This window comes from Petromyzon marinus, chromosome 38 (assembly GCF_048934315.1).
Source record: "Petromyzon marinus isolate PM22_M1 ecotype Great Lakes invasive population chromosome 38, UKy_Petmar_22M1.pri1.0, whole genome shotgun sequence".
Taxonomy (NCBI): Eukaryota; Metazoa; Chordata; class Hyperoartia; order Petromyzontiformes; family Petromyzontidae; genus Petromyzon; species Petromyzon marinus.
Genome location: NC_133704.1, coordinates 13,203,655 through 13,225,866, shown reverse-complemented (window position 1 = coordinate 13,225,866; position 22,212 = coordinate 13,203,655). Strand labels below are relative to the sequence as shown.

Genomic DNA, 22,212 nt, shown 5'->3' with positions numbered 1-22,212 from the left:
TCTATCTGACTCATCGGCCTTGCCTGCATCCCTCCATTGATGTTCATCTTCGGTGGGGGCGCAAGCAACCACCACCACCATTCCTACATTTGCATAATAATTTCCTTAAGGAGGTCATGGTTTTAAACTTAAGACTGCTTGTCAGGTTTGCTTTAATTTGCATCATGGTGTTCCTACTTAAAAGGCCGTTCAGCCTGAAGTTGTGTGCCACGTGGACCAGTCACCATCTGTCTCCATCTGTACGGAGATCGAGCGTTGCCCCCTCGCGCAAGGCGTCGATTTTCTCCAGATAATAATAAACGTGACTCGGCATTGCTCAGCTGAAAACATCTTAAAATAAGAGCCCAACGGAGGATGGCTTCTGATAAACATTCACATTGAGTGCGTCTTTGAAATGCAGGGTGTTTCAAAAAAATATTAACACTCGAGTGTGACCATCGCTTGTAATGGGAAAGGAACGGATATTGCACTGTAACATGATAACAATTGTATGTTAATAGATTAAAAAAAAGTCTCCACTTGTTCGTCACCGTTGTCAACGCATGACTGGAAACTTCTCCACCATGCCCATCAGGTCCCCACACGCCCTTGGGACACCGCCAAAAAGCCTCAAGAACAATTTACAGATCAGCTGACACGACTCGACAAATCCTTGCAAAGTTAATATTTAGAAGTGACTCCCACAGTGTCGCTGCGACTGCTGCCACCGCTCTCCGTTGCTTTCTCCTACGAGCGAGTCGGCCCCACTGCTCCGTCTGCACGGCGCATGGGGCCGTACATAAATGACGTCACGAGATTTTGGGCAATTTTTAACCCCCCCACCCCCCCTTGTCACACGGCGTCACGAAAAGTCAGACCCCCCCCCCTCAAGTATGACGTCACAAAGCTCTGCCCCCGCCCCCCCCCAAAAACCATATTTCCATTATAAAAAACCATGCTTCAAATCGCTTTAAACTATTGTCATTGTAGCGCGTATTTAATGTGGCGCTGCACTCTGATGTTGTAGGAGTGCTGTTATAACAATTCTATATGGATTTAAAGTTGCGCATTTCGATGTGACGTCACATTTCTCTCCCCCTCCTCGTCACACATCGTCACAAATGTCTGACCCCCCCCCCCCCTAGGTGCGTGACGTCATTTATGGACGGCCCCAACCTCGGCTGGTGCCGCGGGCGCCTTCCCCACCATCGCAGCTGAGTGGGTCTCGCGCGGCGTGGCCACGATGCTGGAAGCTGCTCGCGATGGGTGGAGGGGGGAGAATCTCTCACTCGGAGGACGCCTTCACGGCCGCATCGACACACCAATCAGACGGTGGTGTTGCCGCAGCGGTTTATAATAGGGGACAACTTTAAAATGATATCTTCGTTGGGCAATTCACGTTGAAAGAATAAAAGAAATGTTTTAACACGGCAAAACAATTTTAATAAAAGTGTTTTTTAATGAACAAAAATCATTGTTCCTCTCCAGCTGGCTGGTGGTGCTCACCTCCCCCTCCTCCCTCCCCCTCCCTCCTCACCTCTCCCCCCCCTCCTCACCTCCCTCCTCACCTCCCCCTCCTCCCTCCCCCCCCTCCTCACCTCCCTCCCCCTCCCTCCTCACCTTCCCTCCTCCCCCGTGGAGACGTCACGTGACCAGCTCACCTACCCGGAAGTGGCGTGCGAGCAGGCGGCCGTGGTCGCGAGAGAACCAAAATCCTCGCTCCCTCCTCCTGGCTCCCTCCTCCCTCCCTCCTCCCTCCTGGCTCCCTCTCGGCTCCCTCCTCTCTCCTCGCTGTCTCTGCTCGACTCCGCGATGGATAAATACGAGAAAATAAAAGTCGTAGGCAGAGGAGCCTTCGGGTGAGTTAGCGACTTGTGAGTGTGAGTATGTGAGTGTGTGAGTATGTGAATGAGTGTGTGAGTATGTGGGTGAGTGTGTGTGAGTATGTGAGTGTGTGTGTATGTGTGTGTGAGTGAGTATGTGTGTGTGTATGTGTGTGTGAGTGAGTATGTGTGTGAGTATGTGAGTGTGTGTATGTGTGTGAGTATGTGAGTGTGTGAGTGACTGAGTCAGCCGACCCGTGGCACCTGGGTCTGCCCCGTGACCTCCTGCCAGCGGGCGTTGGACACTTCACGTGGCCTCAAGGTGCACATAGCCTGGCACAAGCGTCGTGGTGACGTCACCGCCACTTAGTGGCGAATGGCGGTTGTTGTTGTTGAGTGTGTGTGTATATGTGTGTGAGTGAGTAGTCCGGCAAAACAACCCCCTACCTCCTCGCGGTGCCGGACGGGCAACTCTGTCGTGGACAGCGCTGTGGGGGGAGATCCAATTTTGATTGGCTCCTCCCCTCATGGCAAATGTGTCCACCACAGGGGCTAAACGGGGGCTCTGGACGGGTGCGAGGGGCTGGTAACCCCTCCACCTTCAATTAATTACCACGAAACTACGAATTCAACTGAAATATGTAACAACTAAGCTTGTGCCGGAGGCCCCGGGGGGCCAGGCGTCTATGACGTCTCCTGGCCAAACCCCAATTGGCGGAGCCAGGAGATTGAATACCTACCCTCGGGGCTACTCCAGAAACAACGAAAAGCCACTACGGTTGGCCACGTGGAATGTTCGAACGCTCACTGCAGAGGAGAGGCTGCCACTCCTCTGTCGGGAGCTGGACCGGTACCGCCTGGATCTATGTGGCATTCAGGAGGTCCGGTGGACCGGCTCTGGCTCCTGCCACCATGAGGGGTGGACAGTCCTCTACTCGGGGCAGCAGACTGCCAAACAACAGGGTGTGGGTCTTATTTTGAACAAAAGAATGAAGGGGGCGTGGGAGCGTGGCGGTGAGGTGTGGGAAGCTGTAAGCCCCAGGCTACTTTGGGCTCGCCTTCCCATCAACCGGAGGCGAGGAATGGTGGTCGTGGTTACTTATGCCCCCACCGAAGATGAACATCCGTGGAGGGATGCAGGCAAAGCCGATGAGTCAGATGCCTTCTATGACCTCCTGTCACAGGTGCTGGCTAAAGTGGCCCCTCGGGATAGAGTCATCATGTTGGGTGACTTCAATGCCCGAGTTGGTCATGATACTGGCACCTGGTCTGGAGTGATTGGAGGGCATGGGCCAGATCAGCTCAATAACAACGGTAGGAGGCTGCTAGATTTTTGTGCAGCCCATGGGCTTGTAATTACCAACACGCTGTTCCGGCATCGGCGCATCCACACAACATCATGGATGCATGCCGGGTCCAAGCAAGAACATCTGCTAGATTACATATTGACGGAACAGCGAATGCGAGCCCATGTCCTTGACACCAGGACCTACCGTGGAGCTGATCTGCCCTCTGACCATCGACTAGTCATCTGTAAGATGCGCCTGCCATTCTTCCACTCCGGTGGTGGGTGTACACCCAGGACCCCATTCCAACCTAAAGTGGCCTGGTCTCAGTTATCTGATGAAAGTTGCAAGCGAGAATTTCATCATCGCTTGCGGCTGGGATTGGCATCGTCCCCGACTCCTCCTGATGTCGAGGGTAAATGGGCGAGGTTTAGGACTGTGACTCATGCAGCTGCAATGGCTGCTTTGGGTACGCGGTCCAGACCTCCCCAGACACCCTGGATGACAGAGGAGTTGTTCACGATGGTTGAGAAAAAGCGACAGGCCCACTGTCATCGGCTACAGAATCCCTCGTCAGAGAATGAGGAGGCTTACCGCAGCCTTCGCTCGGAGGTTCGGAGAGCCGTGAGGCGCTGCAAGGATGGGTGGTGGTCGCGGGTTGCTGAGGAGATGGAGTCTGCCTCAGTGGCCCGTGATCACAAATCTCTATTTAACTCCATCAAAAAAGTAACCTGCAGCGCCACACCTATTACCATCATTAGGGGAAAAAACGGTGATCCAATTTCCGACCCCCAGGAACAGGTTCGCAGATTTGCTGAGCATTTCTGTGAGATCCTGGGGGAGGGAAAATCCCTCAGCCAGGAAAACATCGTGGCACAAAGTGAGGATGACCCTGCTGAGGCTGCGGTGCCTCAAATATTGGATGAAGTCACCCCCTGTGAGTGGCTGGCTGAGGTGCCATCTGCTGAGGAAGTATTGAAGGCGATCCGGAGTCTGAGACCAGGAAAGGCAGCGGGCAGAGATGATCTCCCAAGCGAAATGCTGAGGGAGGGTGGCGTTTGTGCACAGACTGCCCTATATGACATCATAACAACAGTCTGGACCACTGGACGGGTTCCGCAGGATTGGAAGGATGCCCTGGTGGTCCCCCTTTTTAAGAAGGGGGACCGCACAGACTGTAACAACTACAGGGGCATCTCACTCCTCAGTGTGCCGGGAAAGGTCCTGGCAAGGATTATTCAGCATCGCCTTGCCAGGCACGCTGAGGAGAGGCTTGCGGAGCCCCAATGCGGTTTCAGGAAAGGGCGGTCCTGCACAGATGCCATATTTTCTGTCCGTCTGCTACAGCAGAGGTGTAGGGAATTCCAACAAGACCTACATCTCTGCTTTATTGACCTGGTCAAGGCCTATGATACCATCAGTAGGCCTGGGCTCTGGGTCGTTCTTCGTGCTTTTGGAGTACCTGACCCTCTGCTCACGATCATTAAGGACCTTCATGATGGTGAGCGGGCCCGGGTAAAACTACGTGGCCGGGAGTCAGAGCCATTCCCTGTACACCTTGGGGTGCGACAGGGATGTCCTCTGGCTCCCACATTATTTAACATCTATTTTGACCACGTAGTTCGTGAAGCCTTCAATAGCTGTACCGGGGGAATCTCCATATGGTACAGATATAATGGGAGGCTAATCGATGCCCGGGTGCGGTCAAGGGATGGCTCCCTATTGCTCAACCACGTTATGTATGCTGATGACTTGGTAATAGCTGCTCAGTCAGAGGAGGAGTTGGAGACGCTGCTGCTGAGACTGGAGCGTGCCACTAAGAGGTGGGGCCTTACCATCAGCCCCACCAAAACTAAGCACCTGCCTGGGTATTTTGTACCATCGGACACTCCACCCCCACAACTCCCAATCGGTGATGGGGCAGTTGTGGAGAGAGTGGAGAGTTTCCCATACCTGGGCAGTGTGCTTATGACTGACTCGAGTTTAACAGCAGAGGTCTCACTCCGAATCAGTCGAGCGGCAATATCTTTTCATCGGTTGCGTAACGCTGTGTGGAAGCTACCTGGTCTGTCGCTCCGCACTAAGCTTCAGGTCTTCTCGGCCACGGTCATTCCCTCCCTTCTCTACGCTTGCGAAACGTGGACCCCCCTAATGGAACATCTTCGCCGGTTAGAAACATTTAGGCTGGCCTGCCTCCGATCCATCCTCGGTTTAACCAGACTGGATTGTGTGAGGAGCTCACAAATCCTTGAAAGATCTGGGCAGGGTCCCATCGGTGAGCTCCTCCGGCAGGCAAGGCTGCGATGGCTGGGTCATGTAGCCCGCATGCCCAGCCACCGCATGCCGAAACAGCTTTTGTTTGGCCGGATTGAGGGGGCTAAGCGGGCACGGCACGGGCTAGAGAAGAGATGGAGTGATGTGGTACAGGAGGACGTGGAGCTGAGTGGACTTGCCGATGACTGGTACCAGCGGTGTCAAGATCGGCCTCTGTGGAGGAGGCTCGTGAAGGATGCTACTGGGCAGTTGGAGGCAGTCGCCCTCCAACAACAACGGAGGGCGGAGGAGCGACGCTCACAACAGCGAGCGGAGCGCCGGGTGGCTAAAGCACAGCAGGTTGGCACAGTAGGGGGCACAGGTGGTGCATCAGCCAGTCATCTCAGTCAGTCGACCCGTGGCACCTGGGTCTGCCCCGTGACCTCCTGCCAGCGGGCGTTCGATACTTCACGTGGCCTCAGGGTGCACATAGCCTGGCACAAGCGTCGTGGTGACGTCACCGCCACTTAGTGGCGAATGGCGGTTGTTGTTGTTGTTGTTGAGTGAGTGTGTGAGTGTGTATGTGAGTATGTGTGTGAGTGTGTGTGTATGTGTGTGAGTGTGTGAGTGAGTGTGTATGTGAGTTTGTGTGTGTATGTGTGTGAGTGTGTGAGTGAGTGTGTGTGTATGTGTGTGAGTGAGTATGTGAGTGTGTAAGTATGTGAGTGAGTATGTGAGTGTGTGTATGTGAGTGTGTGTGTATGTATGTGTGTGTGTATGTGTGTGAGTGTGTGTGTGAGTGTTTGAGTGAGTGTGTGAGTGAGTGTGTGAGTGAGTGTGTGAGTGAGTGTGTGTGTATGTGTGTGAGTGTGTGTGTGAGTGTGTGAGTGAGTAATGTGCGTACGAGAGCGAGTCGACATTAGGGTTGGTTACAGGTATGTGGTGTGAGCTAGCGGTGCCTCTCTGGTTGCTATGGTCGCTCTGGTTGCTATGGTTGCTCTGGTTGCTATGGTCGCTCTGGTTGCTGTGTTCGCTCTGGTTGCTATGGTTGCTCTGGTTGCTGTGTTCGCTCTGGTTGCTATGGTTGCTCTGGTTGCTGTGTTCGCTCTGGTTGCTGTGTTCGCTCTGGTTGCTATGGTTGCTCTGGTTGCTATGGTTGCTCTGGTTGCTATGGTTGCTCTGGTTGATATGGTTGCTCTGGTTGCTATGTTCGCTCTGGTTGCTGTGTTCGCTCTGGTTGCTATGGTTGCTCTGGTTGCTGTGTTCGCTCTGGTTGCTATGGTTGCTCTGGTTGCTATGGTTGCTCTGGTTGCTATGGTTGCTCTGGTTGCTCTGGTTGCTATGGTTGCTCTGGTTGCTATGGTTGCTCTGGTTGCTATGGTCGCTCTGGTTGCTATGGTCGCTCTGGTTGCTGTGGTCGCTCTGGTTGCTGTGGTCGCTCTGGTTGCTGTGTTCGCTCTGGTTGCTGTGTTCGCCGCGTCGTGAGTAGCTGAGTAGTGATGGAGTGGTCGTGCAGCAGCATCATCGTCGTCGTCGCCGTGATGATCTCTCCTCGCTGGCTAGGGGCGTTGCGTCGTCACGCGCTGTACCACGGCCTCTGCTCCGGATGACCACAGGCGCCACCGCTACTGGAGGGAGTTTGTAATCGTATCCATTTGTGCATCATCAGGGGTAACCGCATCTACTGCTGCCATGGTTTGTGCAGTGGCTGCGGTTTATGGTGGACCACGAACGGCTTCGTGGAAGCTGCTCGTGGAAGCTGCTCTATAAAAATGCATCGCAGCGCCCAGTGGCTTCTTCCTCACGTCGAACGCGAGAGCGTTCCAGACGGCCGCAGAAGTCGCGCATCTGAAAGCGCCGCGGGACGTTGCTTAGCAGCCAGAAGCCGCTGCTGCGAGGGTGACGAGCGGAGCGCCATGTGACGCTGCCTGTTCGTGACGCTCCTTGACAACAACAGGCGGATGAAGTAGTAGTAATAATAAAAAGTAGCAACACAAGCGGTCTGCATCAGGCGGATGAAGTAGTAATAATAATAATAAGTAGCAACACAAGCGGTCTGCATCAGGCGGATGAAGACTGCTTGTGTTGCGACCTGAAACGTCGTGGGGTTTTTGCTTTTATCTTTTTGTTTTCTATCCCCGTGACTTTACCGAAGGAACCAAGAAAATGAATTCCAGCAGTCACGAAAGTTTTAAATCTCAGCTCGGTCCGGCCCTGCGTCACCCCCGGCACGCTCTTGTGTCCCCCTCCTCCTCCTCCCTCCTATCCCGTCCTTCCTCCTGCCTCTTCCTCCTGCCCCTCCTCCTCCTCCCTCCTACCTCCTCCCCCCGCCTCCTTCCCCCTCCTCTCCACTCCCCCGCCCCACCGTCCCAGGATCGTCCACCTGTGCTTGCGGAGGGACGAGTCCAAGCAGGTGATACTCAAGCAGATCCCCGTGGAGCAGATGAGCCGTGACGAGCGGCAGGCGGCGCAGAACGAGTGCCAGGTCCTCAAGCTGCTCAGCCACCCCAACGTCATCAAGTACTTTGAGAACTTCCTGGCGGACAAAGCCCTCATGATCGCCATGGAGTACGCGCCCGGTGAGGCCTTGTTGTCGTGGCGACGCCGTGGTACTGTTGGTAGTGTTGTTGTTGTTGTCGTCGTCGCTGTGATTGTTGTGGGTAGTCTGACACGCAAGTTAGATTTTATCGTAAAATAATTTGGATAGCGCCTTTACACGCCGGAGCTTTGCAAGGAAGTAACAGCGGCACAACGTTTGGTGTGACGGTGGCGCTGAGTGAAATAGATGAGTGGAAGCGATGGGGGCGAATCCGCGATTGCTGGAATCGGTGGAAACGGAATTGATGATGAATGGATCTAATGAATGGGGTTACTGAGTGGTAGCCGTGTAATGAGAATGTGAAGAGGGAACGGTAACGGTGGTGGTTATGAGGGGGAGATTAAGGGGGGGGGTCGTGGGGTGAGCTCGGGGTAACAGTGAGTGAGGAGCGGAAGCTTAGTGAGAGAAGGTGACCGCTTGATGTGGAGGGGAAAGTTTGTTCTAGGGAAGGGGAGGGCGAGAAGAGAGAGAGACGGCGTGGATTGAGCACCAGGAGGAGGAACAGAGAGAGACAACGTGGATTGAGCACCAGGAGGAGGAACAGAGAGAGAGACGGCGTGGATTGAGCACCAGGAGGAGGAGGAACAGAGAGAGAGACGGCGTGGATTGGGCACCAGGAGGAGGAACAGAGAGAGACAACGTGGATTGAGCACCAGGAGGAGGAACAGAGAGAGAGACGGCGTGGATTGAGCACCAGGAGAAGGAACAGAGAGAGACAATGTGGATTGAGCACCAGGAGGAGGAACAGAGAGAGAGACAACGTGGATTGAGCACCAGGAGGAGGAACAGAGAGAGACAACGTGGATTGAGCACCAGGAGGAGGAACAGAGAGACGGCGTGGATTGAGCACCAGGAGGAGGAACAGAGAGAGAGACGGCGTGGATTGAGCACCAGGAGGAGGAACAGAGAGAGACGGCGTGGATTGAGCACCAGGAGAAGGAACAGAGAGAGACAACGTGGATTGAGCACCAAGAGGAGGAACAGAGAGACGGCGTGGATTGAGCACCAGGAGGAGGAACAGAGAGAGAGACGGCGTGGATTGAGCACCAGGAGGAGGAACAGAGAGAGAGACGGCGTGGATTGAGCACCAGGAGGAGGAGGAACAGAGAGAGAGACAACGTGGATTGAGCACCAGGAGGAGGAACAGAGAGAGAGACGGCGTGGATTGAGCACGTGGGAGGGCGAGAAGGCGACAACATCGATGGACACAAGCATGGCACGATACGGTGGGGCAAGACCACGAAGTGATTTGTAGACCAGGGTGTGAGGAATTTGAATGTTCAACGTTGTTTTCTGAGCATATCCCGTCTGCAAAGAAAGTTGCACATCATCTACGCTAATTTATTTGCGTGGAGAGCGCCTTCGCTCACGGCGCTTGGCCCGAGCTTGTGGATGGACGGTGACAGAATGGAACGGCTTTAAAGATGGCCCGGGGGGGGTGAGTTGAGGATTGAGGAAAGGAGTGGCAGCCATTAGCGGGGTGCTTGGGGGTCGCGGAAGGGTGAAGGGGAGGGACGGGGAGGAGTGGAGGGGAGGGAGGAAGAGGTTTGGGCGGTAACGGAGAAGAGGAGGTGAGGTTTTGAGAGAGGAATGGAAGGGTATTCAGGAAGGGGGACTGCCTGCTCCCCGTGCAGGGCACGTAGATTCCAGCGGAGCAGTGCAGCCCTGCGGCGGGTTGCTCGCGCCGCCAAAACAACAACGACCACAACAACCACAACAACAACCACAACAACAACAACCACAACAACAACAACAACAAGAGGAGCCATTGTTTTCGAATTCGGTCAAACAAATGTCAATGTTTCAGGAGCCACACAACGCACTGTGGTGGTGGTGGTGGTGAATACGAGATGGCAGTGGTCATTCATAAATAAATAACGTCCTCACTAAGCGCATGTCCTTTAAGGAGCCCCAGGTTGCCCACCCCTGCCCATGGTAAACTGGACTTTCATGGTAAACTGGATTCCCATGGTAAACTGGATTCCCATGGTAAACTAGACTTCCATGGTAAACTGGACTCCCACTGTGAACTGTATTCCCATGGTAAACTGTATTCCCATGCTCTTTGGTTCTATTCGGTAAAGTCACGTAAAAAACAACCGAATAGAACCAAAGAGTATGGATCCTTGCAGTCACGAAACTTTAAATCTAGAATGGAATGTATTCCCATGGGAAACTGGACTTCCAGTGTAAACTGGACTTCCATGGTGTACACAATGCTATATATTACACTACACCACTATACTACATTGGTAACTCTTTTATCTTTAGAACTGCTTGTTGTGTTGAGGTTGTTGTCTTTCCCTCACACCTCCAATTCGCACGGTTGGCTACGTACGGTGCGAAAGAAGTTCAACATACAACAAACACACAGCAGACAACAAAGACAAATTTCCCCTGTATAGCCTGCACAGACTGTTAGGGCAAGTGCTGTTAGCGAGTAGCACCTATGAAGGTCGGCACGGCACACGAGGGGGTGGGTGGCCAGCACCACGCCCGACCGCCTTTGCCTCCCCAGTGGCGATGTTTACTACACACCGCACCAGGTACTCATTTGAGGCCGAGTCGACCTGGGGGAGGCCCAGGACCGGTTCAGATAATCGTCACTGCTGTTGGTGGCCGTGAGCGAGAATCGAACTTGGGTCACCCGGGTTCGTAGCTAACCGCTGCTCTACCGCTCCCCACACACGACATACGTACAACATACGTACAACATACGTACTACATTCGTACTACATTCGTACGCGGTGGGGAACCTTTGTCTCCGTGGTGGCGGGGCGCAGGGGGCACCCTCGCCGAGTACATCCAGAAGCGGGGCGGCTCGCTGCTGGACGAGGACACCATCCTGCACTTCTTCGTGCAGATCGCCCTGGCGCTGCACCACGTCCACTCGAACCACATCCTGCACCGCGACCTTAAGACGCACAACATCCTGCTGGACAAGCGGCAGACGGTCGTCAAGATCGGCGACTTCGGCATCTCCAAGATCCTGAGCAGCAAGAGCAAGGCGTACACGGTGAGCGGCCGCGGCGCGTCGGAATCGTTCCGGTTCGCTTCCCGGTGAGGAAGAGGTGGGTGGGTGGGTGGGGTGGGGGGGTGAAATCGTCATCATCGATCGTCCTCCATCGGCGATGTGAGGAAGGAATCGTCAACGGTCGCACCCCCACCGAGTCACGTGGCCGGAGGGTCGATCTGGCGACTGGTGGGTAAGGGACGAGGCGTTGGCCGTGTCCGTGCGGTACGTGGACAAAGGGGGCTCAATGCACGGAGCCCAATGGGCTGTACCCATCGCACGCCAGGCGGCCCGCGTCCACTTGGAGAAATTATAATAAAAGTAAAATCATGCAGCAATTCTCGCCCCCCCCCCGGTCTGATTCTGCGGCGTCGTTCCTCGTGGAGTCTCACGTGCGAGCCGTGTTATCCCATTTTGACCGTGACGTCACCGCACACACGTGTGGCGTTCTGTTTTTTTTTTTATTACCTCGCAGGATCTTTGACGTCCGCAGACGGGTGCGTATCCACGATCCGTACACACACTCGTACTCACCAGGGCAGCCGCCGGGCTCAAATGGAGAATTAATTCTTGCAACAAGTGGAATATGCGTGCTCGCTCCAATGTTGTTGCTCGTAATAATAACTTTAAAAAAAATTCAAATGACAGAGTTTGGAAAGGCGGAATTATAATTCTGATAACAGTTCAGAAATTGTAGCGAGCACGGTTTTTTATGCCCTCCATGGTCTTGGCCCATCTTATCTGGTTTCTCTCGGGGCGCCACGGTGGCTAGGAGATGTTAACTACCTCGCCTGGTATGCAGGAGGTCGTGGGTTCGTTCCCGACCCTGACTCCTGCTGCTGTATATTTGAAGTTTGCACGTTCTCCCCATGGCCGCGTGGATTATTCTCTGGGCCCTCTGGTTTTCCCTCCACATTTAGAAGCAACATCACCACACGTTTATAGAGTTTGGCTGCTGCTATGCATTTCCACGTGATAAGCCACTTTATTGACCTATCATTTGTGATAGCCAAGTAAGTAATTGGCTGTGTTAGCCAACTGCCTTTAACCCGTGGGTGATTCGTTGGCCTGCAGGTGGTGGGCACCCCGTGCTACATCTCCCCGGAGCTGTGCGAGGGTAAACCCTACAACCAGAAGAGTGACATATGGGCCCTGGGCTGCATCCTGTACGAGCTGGCGAGCCTCAAGAGGGCGTTCGAGGCCGAGGTGAGCCACCCGGCTCCCCTCCCCCCCCCCCCCCCGACGTGTCCCCTCCGCGCGTTCGTTTGGTAACGAGTTCGGAAGCGAGTCATCGTTCGCCTCCCTTGTACGTGCGCGCGTGTGTACGTACGTTGAACTTCTTTCGCGCCGTACGTAGCCAACCGTGCTCATCGGAGGTTGTATCGCCGCGTAGGTTCAAGCCAACATTTTGAGCTATGCCCTCCGCCACGCGACGGAGCCGATCGAGTTGAGTTGTCGCGGACGAATGCGCCACACCGATTTGGGTTTGTGTCCGCACACCGGAGTGTGGAAAGAGCAAGCAAGCTTTGTTGACGGGCGCGGGACGTCGTTGCATCGTGGCACGGCTCGGTTTCTGGTTATCAGCCGGTGGGAAAAGCCACGCGGTGCCGTGCCGACCTCCCACGCTGGGAGCGGCTCGGACGCACGAGCGGATACAAGGTGGGGGGTACAAGGTGGGGGGGTACAAGGTGGGGGGTACAAGGTGTGGGGGGGTACAAGGTGTGGGGGGGTACAAGGTGGGGGGGTACAAGGTGTGGGGGGGTACAAGGTGTGGAGGGGTACAAGGAGTGGGGGGTACAAGGCGTGGGGGGGTACAAGGTGGGGGGGTACAAAGTGTGGGGGGTACAAGGTGGGGGGGTACAAGGTGTGGGGGGGTACAAGGTGTGGGGGGTACAAGGTGTGGGGGGTACAAGGTGTGGGGGGGTACAAGGTGTGGGGGGTACAAGGTGTGGGGGGGTACAAGGTGTGGGGGGTACAAGGTGTGGGGGGTACAAGGTGTGGGGGGTACAAGGTGTGGGGGGGTACAAGGTGTGGGGGGTACAAGGTGTGGGGGGTACAAGGTGTGGGGGGTACAAGGCGTGGGGGGGTACAAGGTGTGGGGGGTACAAGTTGTGGGGGGTACAAGGTGGGGGGGTACAAGGTGTGGGGGGGTACAAGGTGTGGGGGGGTACAAGGTGTGGGGGGGTACAAGGAGTGGGGGGTACAAGGTGGGGGGGTACAAGGAGTGGGGGGGTACAAGGTGTGGGGGGTACAAGGAGTGGGGGGGTACAAGGTGGGGGGGTACAAGGAGTGGGGGGGTACAAGGTGGGGGGGGTACAAGGTGTGGGGGGGTACAAGGTGTGGGGGGTACAAGGTGTGGGGGGGTACAAGGTGTGGGGGGGTACAAGGTGGGGGGGTACAAGGTGGGGGGGTACAAGGAGTGGGGGGGTACAAGGAGTGGGGGGGTACAAGGTGGGGGGGTACAAGGTGGGGGGGTACAAGGTGTGGGGGTACAAGGTGGGGGGGTACAAGGTGTGGGGGGTACAAGGTGTGGGGGGTACAAGGTGTGGGGGGTACAAGGTGTGGGGGGGTACAAGGTGGGGGGGTACAAGGTGTGGGGGGTACAAGGTGGGGGGGTACAAGGAGTGGGGGGGTACAAGGTGGGGGGGGTACAAGGTGTGGGGGGGTACAAGGTGTGGGGGGTACAAGGTGTGGGGGGGTACAAGGTGTGGGGGGGTACAAGGTGGGGGGGTACAAGGTGGGGGGGTACAAGGAGTGGGGGGGTACAAGGTGGGGGGGTACAAGGAGTGGGGGGGTACAAGGTGGGGAGGTACAAGGTGTGGGGGGGTACAAGGTGTGGGGGGTACAAGGTGGGGGGGTACAAGGTGGGGGGGTACAAGGAGTGGGGGGGTACAAGGTGGGGGGGTACAAGGTGTGGGGGGTACAAGGTGTGGGGGGTACACGGAGTGGGGGGGTCAGAGTCGTCCGGCGCTTACGTGGCCGGCGGGGGCGCCGCTCTGCCGGCAGAATCTGCCGGCGCTGGTGCTGAAGATCATGAGTGGCAACTTCGCCCCCGTCTCGGACCGCTACAGCGGGGAGCTGCGCCAGCTGGTGGTCAGCCTGCTCAACCTGGACCCCAGCAAGAGGCCGCAGCTGAGCGAGGTGCTGTCTCACCCCGTGTGCATGAGCGCCATGATCCGCCTCTACATGGACATCGGCCGGGTGCCCGCCAGGTTTGTGTCCGGCGAGCCCGAGCTCGATCCACCGTGGCTAGGAGATGTTGACTACCTCGCCTGATTGACAGGAGGTCGTGGGTTCCATCCCTACCCTGACGCCTGCTGCTGTATATTTGGAGTTTGCGTCTCTCTCTCTTTCATTATCATCACGGTGCCTAGGAGATGTTGACTACCTCGCCTGATAGACAGGAGGTCGTGGGTTCGATCCCGACCCTGACGCCTGCTGCTGCTGCTGTATATTTGGAGTTTGCGTGACTCTCTCTCTCCCCGTGGTCGCGTGGATTTTTCTCCGGGTCCTCCGGCTTTTACCCTCCACATTTCGAATCAACATCACCGCGCGTTTGGAGTATTTGGCTGCTAGAAATGTCTACTTGACGATAAGCCACTTTGTTGAGCTATCATTTGTGATATCCAGGAGGCTTCTGAGAAAGAAGATCTGTACAGCAGGCGTGTTCGTTAACATCTCCCAGCCACCGTGGCGCCCTCCACCACGTTCAGTCATCTCCCCCTCCTCGCCTCCCCGTTCACTCCCATCCAGCTCCTATGTTAAGGAATAGGATTTGTCGTCGTCATCGTCACCATCATTAGCCATGATCAATCCACTGCTGGACGAAGGCTCCCCAAGCGGGTTTCCTGTGCACGGGAGCCGTCGTCACCACGGGATTGCTCCTCCCTCTCCGTTAGTTTTGGCCACGGGTTTTTTTGTATTTGTAAAAAAAAAAAGTTTTTATTTAAATCGTACTGGCGATGTCGATTGCAGGATGGAAAAGCCGATGATGCTGCTGTCGCTGGACGCACAGGGCAGGGCGAGGCAAGTGTGTCGCCCCCGCTTCCCGCGTGAGTATCTTCACGCTCGCCCATCGTTCAACCGCACTCCCTTCGCCCCCTCTGTGCGGGAGCCGATTGGCTCAAGATTATTGCAAGGCCCTGGGATGAATGTTGCGTTGTGGCTTGGCTCTCCAGCACACGACCGGCTAGTGCCGCACTCGTGACGAATTGGCACGTTCTGCGTACGTGACAACCCTTACCGGTTGGCCGTGTCGGGCGGTGGCGGGTTGAACGACACAACGTTTATATTTTTACGCGTCGTGAGTAACGTCGTGAGCAACCCGGACTGGTCTGGGTGCGAGCAACCAATCAAATCTCCCCCTCCGTCTCCGCGTCCCGGCCGACGGCGCCAGTGTCCGGGGACGGAGCGCCGGCCGGGAGCACCGGCAGGGCAGGGGCTGCCCCCCCGCCGCTCTCCTCCGTCTACATGTGGGGCAGCGGGACGCTGGCGCCCGTCAAGCTGGCCATGCCCAACACGGAGGTGCTGCAGGTGGCGGTGGGGCGCACGCAGAGGGCCGGCGTCACGCGCAGCGGCAGGCTCATCGTCTGGGAGGTGAGCACAACGTGGAACTCACCGAAGACTTAAGCTTGCTTGAATTGTCCAGAGGACCTCCGCGTGCCTCGCCATCGCATCGTCGTCGTCGTCGTCGTCATCGTCGTCATCAAGGCGCTCTGCTGCAGTTGCTCCCCGTGGGTGGGGGGCTGGGGGCCCCGGTGGCAGCTGTCTCTGTGCAGAACGAGGTGTCGCAATCACAATATTTATTCACGCCCGCGCGGGACGACCCGGAAACACGGGGTCACACAGTTTCACGCCAGGCTTCTTCATCTTTGTTATGATGACGGCGATGATGATGATGATGGCGATGATGATGGTGATAATGGTGATGATTGTGATGATGGTAATGATGATGGGTGATGATTGTGATGATGGTGATGATGATGATGAAGATTGTGATGATGGTGATGATGGTGATGATTGTGATGATGGTGATGATGGTGATGATGATGATGGTGATGATTGTGATGATGGTGATGATGACGATGGTGATGATTTTGGTGATTGTGACGATGCCAAAGATGGTGATGATTTTAATGATGGTGATGATTGTGATGATGGCGATGACCCCGATGACGATAACAGTGATAAGGCTGATGACGACGACGATGATCATGAGCCGAGTCTCTCCACCCTAAGAGTGGATCGCTGTGAGCACCGTGTCACTCAGCTCTTCCATCCTCCCCACTGTCTGCTACCTGCTGCACCCTGCCCGCTGCACCCTGCCCGCTGCACCCTGCCCACTCCCCATTCCCCGCTGCCCACTCCCCGCTGCCCCGCGGTCTGCGTGCGTGCAGGCCTCTCCGGGCACGGTGGGCGACGCTGCCCTCCCCGGCTCGGTTGGCAGCGTCCAGCCCCAGCTCGTGTCGCGCTTCCTGGAGGGCCAGTCCGGGGTCACCATTCAGCACGTCTCCTGCGGCGACCTCTTCACCGCATGCCTCACCGGTCCGCGTGTGTGTTCATGTGTGTGTTCATGTGTGTCTTCATGTGTGTCTTCATGTGTGTCTTCATGTGTGTCTCCGTGTGTTCCTGTGTGTTCGTGTGTGTTCGTGAGTGTTGGTGTGTGTTGGTGAGTTGGTGTGTGTTCGTGTGTGTGTTGTGTGTGTGCCTGTGTGTGTGTTCGTGTGTGTGCACTCGTGTGTGTTCGTGTGTGTGTTCGTGTGTGTGTTCGTGTGTGTGTCCGTGTGTGTGTCCGTGTGTGTTCCTGTGTGTTCCTGTGTGTTCCTGTGTGATCGTGTGTGTTCGTGTGTGTCCCTGTGTGTCCCTGTGTGTGCGCTCGTGTGTTCGTGTGTGTGCTCGTGTGTGCTCATGTGTGTGCGCTCGTGTGTGTTCGTGTGTGTTCGTGTGTGCGCTCGTGTGTGTTCATGTGTGTGCGCTCGTGTGTGTTCGTGTGTGTGCTCGTGTGTGTCGTGTGTGCTCGTGTGTGTGTTCGTGTGTCAGTGTGTGTGTTCGTGTGTGTCAATGTGTGCGTGGGGAGCGGTAGCGTAGCGGTTAGAGCTGCACTGCACTACGGACCCGGCGACCCGAGTTCGATTCCTGCTCACGGCGACCACCGGTGACGATTATCTGAACTGGTCCTAGGCCTCCCCTAGGTCGACTTAGCCTCAAATGAGTACCTGGTGCGGTGTGTAGTAAACATCGCCACTGGGGAGACAAAGGCGGCCGGGCGTGGTGCTGGCCACCCACCCCCTCGTGTGCCACAGTGCCGGCCTTCATAGGCAGTGATGCTGGTTGTTGTTGTTGTCGTCGTTGTTGTTGTCTCCTGCCCTTGCGAGCTTTTGCATCTTGTCACCGTGCGAACCCGGGCCTTTTGTGTCGTTCTTTCCAGACAGGGGGATCCTCATGACTTACGGCAGCGGCAGCAGCGGCTGCCTTGGCCACGGCAGCTACAGCGACGTCGCACAGGTACTGTGGGGCATCGTGGGATGATGATGATGATGACGATGGGATAATGGGTTGAGAGAAATGGGATGGGATGATGGGATTTGTTACGGTGATGGGATGAGATCGGAAGGATGACGTCAGTGGACGAGATGATGGGATGACAATGAGTGGCTAGTCCAGGACGCCCGGTGTGTTGGAGAGTAAACCCACTACAACATTTACAATTCGAGTACCGTGACGTTTCGCTGATAATTACCACCAGCATCATCGGGCTGTGTCACCATGCTTGGTTGACGTGACAAACCTTACTCATTGGCCGTGGCGGGTGATGGCGGGTGGTGGCGGGTGTAACGACACCACGTTCATATTTACGCGACCTAACCCAAAAAATAAACCTCTGTTACGGTGTTTTTGTGCACTCTTATGGGACCACTCCTATTGGGTCCGGCCCATGACAAGTGCGTGCCGACGGCACGGAGTTCGCCCACCTGGAATAACAGCGCCGTTTCACGTCTGTTGCAAGAACTGGCTCAGGCTCGGGGATGGATCCTGAACATTTGCCGGGAACCAGTTCCTGGTCTTCGGGCCGACGTTTGGCGGATCGCCCAAATGTTGTGAACTCCCTTCCCGTGGGTGTCGAGGTGTCGAGAACCGTGGCTCGTCAGAAGGCGGCTCAGCAAATGTGGGCTCCACCTCTTCCGTCTGTGCGGGTGTGCGTTGAACTTCTTTCGCACCGTACTTACCCCACCGTGGCTAATTGGAGGTGCGGGGGAAAGGCAACAAACTAAACACAAAAAAGCAGTTCTAAAGAAATTAGTTTGTTGATCTAGATGATGATGATTTAAAAGCGCGTAGTGCCCAGTGCGCTTACTAATGTCGGAAGGAAGAGCGTTCCAGACGTCCGCAGAAGAAGCGCGTCTGAAAGCGCCGCGCGCGATGCGACGACCACCGACGTCTTTGTTCCATGGCCAGCCAGAAGCCGCCGCCGCCTCTGCAAGGATGAGCGGAGTTGGCGTGCTGATGGTGGTTTATGCTCCTTGATTAGATCGGTGAGGTGTTGTGGTTAATTTGTGGCGAGCGCTTGGTGTGTAATGGGTGCCAACTTACAACGACGCTTTCGTTCGGCAACCGGAAGCCAATGGAGCTGAGCGAGCGCTGTGCGGACGCGTGTGATCGTGTTGCCCCCCTCGCTCCCATGTGTATAATGAACACTCGCTCATTGACCAGTGACACCTTCATATGTAGGGGATGGCAGAGCTCTGGTGTGAGGGGGGGGGGGACTTGACACCGGCTCCACACCGCATGGCTGTGGTTTCTCCTCCCGGCGCCTCTCAACGAGAGAGGGGGGGGGGAGGGGGTGGGGCAGCGGTAGTGAGGGCTCCGATGAGGAGGTAGAAGGATTATGAGGAGGCGTTGAGCACCCCCTCGTCCTCCAAGTCCGACGACGATGACTGACGAGGAGACTGGAGCCAACTTCATCATCGCCATCGCCGCTCCATCGCCGCGTCATCGCCGCCGTAGCGTACATCAGCGCTCGCATCACTACGTCACGGTGCGATAGAAGCTCTGCACACACACACACGTGATGTGGGGTGCGAGCGAATGCTCTTGTTATTACTCTTTGTGTCGTTGGCAGCCCAAGATTGTGGAAGCGCTGCTGGGCTACGAGATTACCCAGATGTCCTGCGGGATGTCGCACGTCCTGGCGGTGAGCAATGAGCAAGAGGTGTTTGCCTGGGGCAGAGGAGACAACGGTAAGACTTCCAACCTCCCACGAAAACTGAACTCGTAAACTGGTTTTCTTTCAGCTTTACCAGGTAAGGCCCCCCCACTGAGCTATGTAGCTGTTTTTTCAGAAGCTGACCTAGCTATCACAACTTCATCATCGCCACAAATGTGATAGCTCAACAAAGTGGATTATCATTATGACGCGGCAATGTATATCAGCCCAAATACTCAATAACCCCCACTATTACCACCACCCCTCTCGGCGTTGGCGAGGCGCTCATCCAGCAGTGGAACGACAAATGGGGGTCTCGTTTTTTTTCCCGGCTTTTATTATTCGCTCGTCTCACTTCCTGCGTCGTCCACCGATGGCATCATCGCTCTTCAACTTTGAACAATTTTGTTATTTAGCGAACGCTATTTCACGCGACTTCCCACAGCCAAAACACCGGATGCATTAACGACGTAGATATAGCCAAGTAAAGATGTTGTTCCTCGGGTGGATGTCAGCCCCCGCATTGCCACAGAGCCGCTTTGCATCCCCTCCTCCGGCACGTGCACGGCGACCAGTCCGCCCGGCACGCCGCGCCGCACAGCTCCCCACTCTTCAACGGAACCACGGGGGCCGAGGCCTATACGTTGAGTTTTCTCGTGCGCACGGTGGGCGCGTGCAATTCCTCGTCGGTGCCGCCCTCCGCACGCGTTGCCGTCGTCCGTTACGCGTGGCACCTTCCCACGGGGGCAGGGACGGCTCGTGCGCGCCCCCGTCGCCTGATTACCCCGTCCTCTACCCACAATACCTCTTGTGTTTGTTTTTGTCACTTCCTCTGCACCCCGATGGGTGCCACTGATGGGAAGGAATGGAGGCGATCGCTGCTCACTTTTGGCAGAAAAATTGCCACAATGTCATGAACTCCCTTTGCTTTGAAGCCAATCTGAGGCAGCTCTGTAGTGTCCGCTTCCGTGGGCCGTTCCCTCCGCGCACGACGGATTGCGTTGCCGCACGAGACATGCGAAGAAGCGATTCTTTGTTACGTTCCGCAATGCTGCCGGCGTCAAAGTAGGGTGCCACGGTGGCTAGGAGATGTTAACTCCCCCACCTGGTATGCAGGAGGTCATGGGTTCGATCCCGACCCTGACGCCTGCTGCTGCTGTATATTTGGATTTTGCGTCTCTCTCTCTCTGCCCGTGGTCGTGTTGATTTTTCTCCGGGTCCTCCGGATTTTCGCTCCCCATTTATAATCAACATCGCCACGCATTTCAAAGTATTTGGCTGCTGCTATAAATGTCCACATGACGACAAGCCACATCGTTGAGCTATCATTTGTGATAGGCCAGGTTACTTCTGCCAAAGACGCTATATAGTTCAGTGGGCCTGGTACAATAAAAAAGTCAGTTGTAGTTCAATATAAATGCTTATTTATAATAAACAAACCCACACATGTCACGAAACTTTCCGTAACGACACCGGCACGCGGACTCAGCCCCGTGTGCATCTCTCGGCGTCTTCGTGCGTCTCTCTGTCTCTCTGTGAGTCTCTCTGTCTCTCTGTGCATCTCTCTGTCTCTCTGTGTGTCTCTCTGTCTCTCTGTGCGGCTCTCTGTCTGTGTGTATCTGTGTGTCTCTCTGTCTCTCTGTGTGTCTCTCTGTCTCTCTGTGCATCTCTCTGTCTCTCTGTGTGTCTCTCTGTCTCTCTGTGCGGCTCTCTGTCTGTGTGTATCTGTGTGTCTCTCTGTCTCTCTGTGTGTCTCTCTGTCTCTCTGTGTGTCTCCCTGTGTCTCTCTGTCTCTCTGTGTCTCTTTGTCTCTCTGTGTGTCTCTCTGTCTCTCTGTGTCTCTCTGTGTCTGTCTGTCTCTCTGTGCGTCTCTCTGTCCCTCCGTGCGCATCTTTCCATGCGTCTGCGCGTGTCTCTCCAATCCCCCAGGGCGCCTCGGGTTGGGCAATCAGGAGCTCCACCTGTGCCCGCAGCCGGTGGCCGTCCCTCCGCCCTACGAGCCGTGCACCGCGCACTGCGGCATCGACTGCTCCATGATCCTCACCTTCAGTGGCAAGCTCCTGGCCTGCGGCAGCAACCGGTACGAGCTGGGTTCAAAGTCTCATTTCTCTACCACTGCTCCTCTGTGGTTTGTTTATCGTCCTTCCCCCGCACCTCCGATTAGCGCGATTGGCTACGTACGGTGCGAAAGAAGTTCAACGGGCGAAACTAAAACTATTAAACCAAACAATTTTTTTATTTTACCAGGTAAGGCCCACTGAGCGATGTAGCTCTTTGTCAGAAGTGACCTGGCCACAAATGATAGCGCAACAAAATGGCTTAATACGATGTGGAAATGTATGGAGCCAAATACTCTAAACGCGTTTTTCTAAATGTGGAGGGAAAAACCGCAGGAACCGGAGAAAAATCCACGCGACCGTGGGGAGAGAAAGACGCGCAAATATACAGCAGCAGCAGGCATCAGGAATCGAACCCACGGCTCCTGCATGCCAGGCGAGGTAGTTAACATCTCCTAGCCACCACCTACATACAAAGACAAATGATCTCCCCCCCTTCCCGTCACGTGTAGCCTTAACAGACTTGGGGCAAGAGCTGTTAGCGAGCACCTATGAAGGCCGGCACTGTGGCACACGAGGGGGTGGGTGGCCAGCACCACGCCCGGCCGCCTTTGTCTCCCCAGTGGCGATGGTTTACTACACACCGCGCCAGGTACTCATTTGAGGCCGATTTGACAACTGCACCGGGACGTATGCCCCCCCTGGCCCCCCTGGCCCCCCCACGCCCCCTCTACGTCTGCCCGACGCGAACCGCAGGTACAACAAACTGGGCCTGGATAAGATCTCGCACGACGGCGACGACGCCGCGTGCCCCGCGGAGCAGACGGAGGAGTCGCTGGTGCTCTCGCCGGTGCAGTCCAGCCCGCTGGACGGTGCCCGGGTGGTCCACGTGGCGCTGGGCACCGCTCACTCTGCCGCCGTCACAGGTGGGGCGCGAGTTGTGTTCAGATGCTTGAACAGTAAATATAAACCTTTTGCAAGGAATCAAGTTCCCGCATT

At 55.8% G+C, this 22,212-nt stretch overlaps 1 protein-coding gene across 11 annotated transcripts in view; it reads left to right on the top strand.

Moving 5' to 3' along the window:
• The first annotated feature begins 1,611 nt into the window (after nucleotides 1-1,611).
• The window catches only part of LOC116957761 (serine/threonine-protein kinase Nek8-like), a 43,149-nt gene continuing 22,548 nt past the window's right edge, over nucleotides 1,612-22,212 (top strand). For 2 of the 11 annotated variants that reach the window (XR_012946350.1, XM_076072724.1), the window contains exons 1-12: nucleotides 1,615-1,838; nucleotides 7,715-7,920; nucleotides 10,724-10,956; nucleotides 12,028-12,159; nucleotides 13,960-14,165; nucleotides 14,929-15,005; nucleotides 15,350-15,549; nucleotides 16,350-16,497; nucleotides 17,381-17,457; nucleotides 19,073-19,190; nucleotides 21,086-21,284; nucleotides 21,970-22,139. Coding sequence is in view for 10 of the 11 variants with exons in the window: in XM_076072724.1 (XP_075928839.1) it covers nucleotides 1,792-1,838; nucleotides 7,715-7,920; nucleotides 10,724-10,956; nucleotides 12,028-12,159; nucleotides 13,960-14,165; nucleotides 14,929-15,005; nucleotides 15,350-15,549; nucleotides 16,350-16,497; nucleotides 17,381-17,457; nucleotides 19,073-19,190; nucleotides 21,086-21,284; nucleotides 21,970-22,139 (1,813 nt within the window). In the remaining variant the exon portion in view is untranslated. Of the gene's footprint in view, nucleotides 1,839-7,714; nucleotides 7,921-8,427; nucleotides 9,167-10,723; nucleotides 10,957-12,027; nucleotides 12,160-13,959; nucleotides 14,166-14,928; nucleotides 15,006-15,349; nucleotides 15,550-16,349; nucleotides 16,498-17,380; nucleotides 17,458-19,072; nucleotides 19,191-21,085; nucleotides 21,285-21,969; nucleotides 22,140-22,212 lie in introns of those variants that run through there. The other 9 variants (XM_076072721.1, XM_076072719.1, XM_076072718.1 and 6 more) reach the window with 9 other exon arrangements.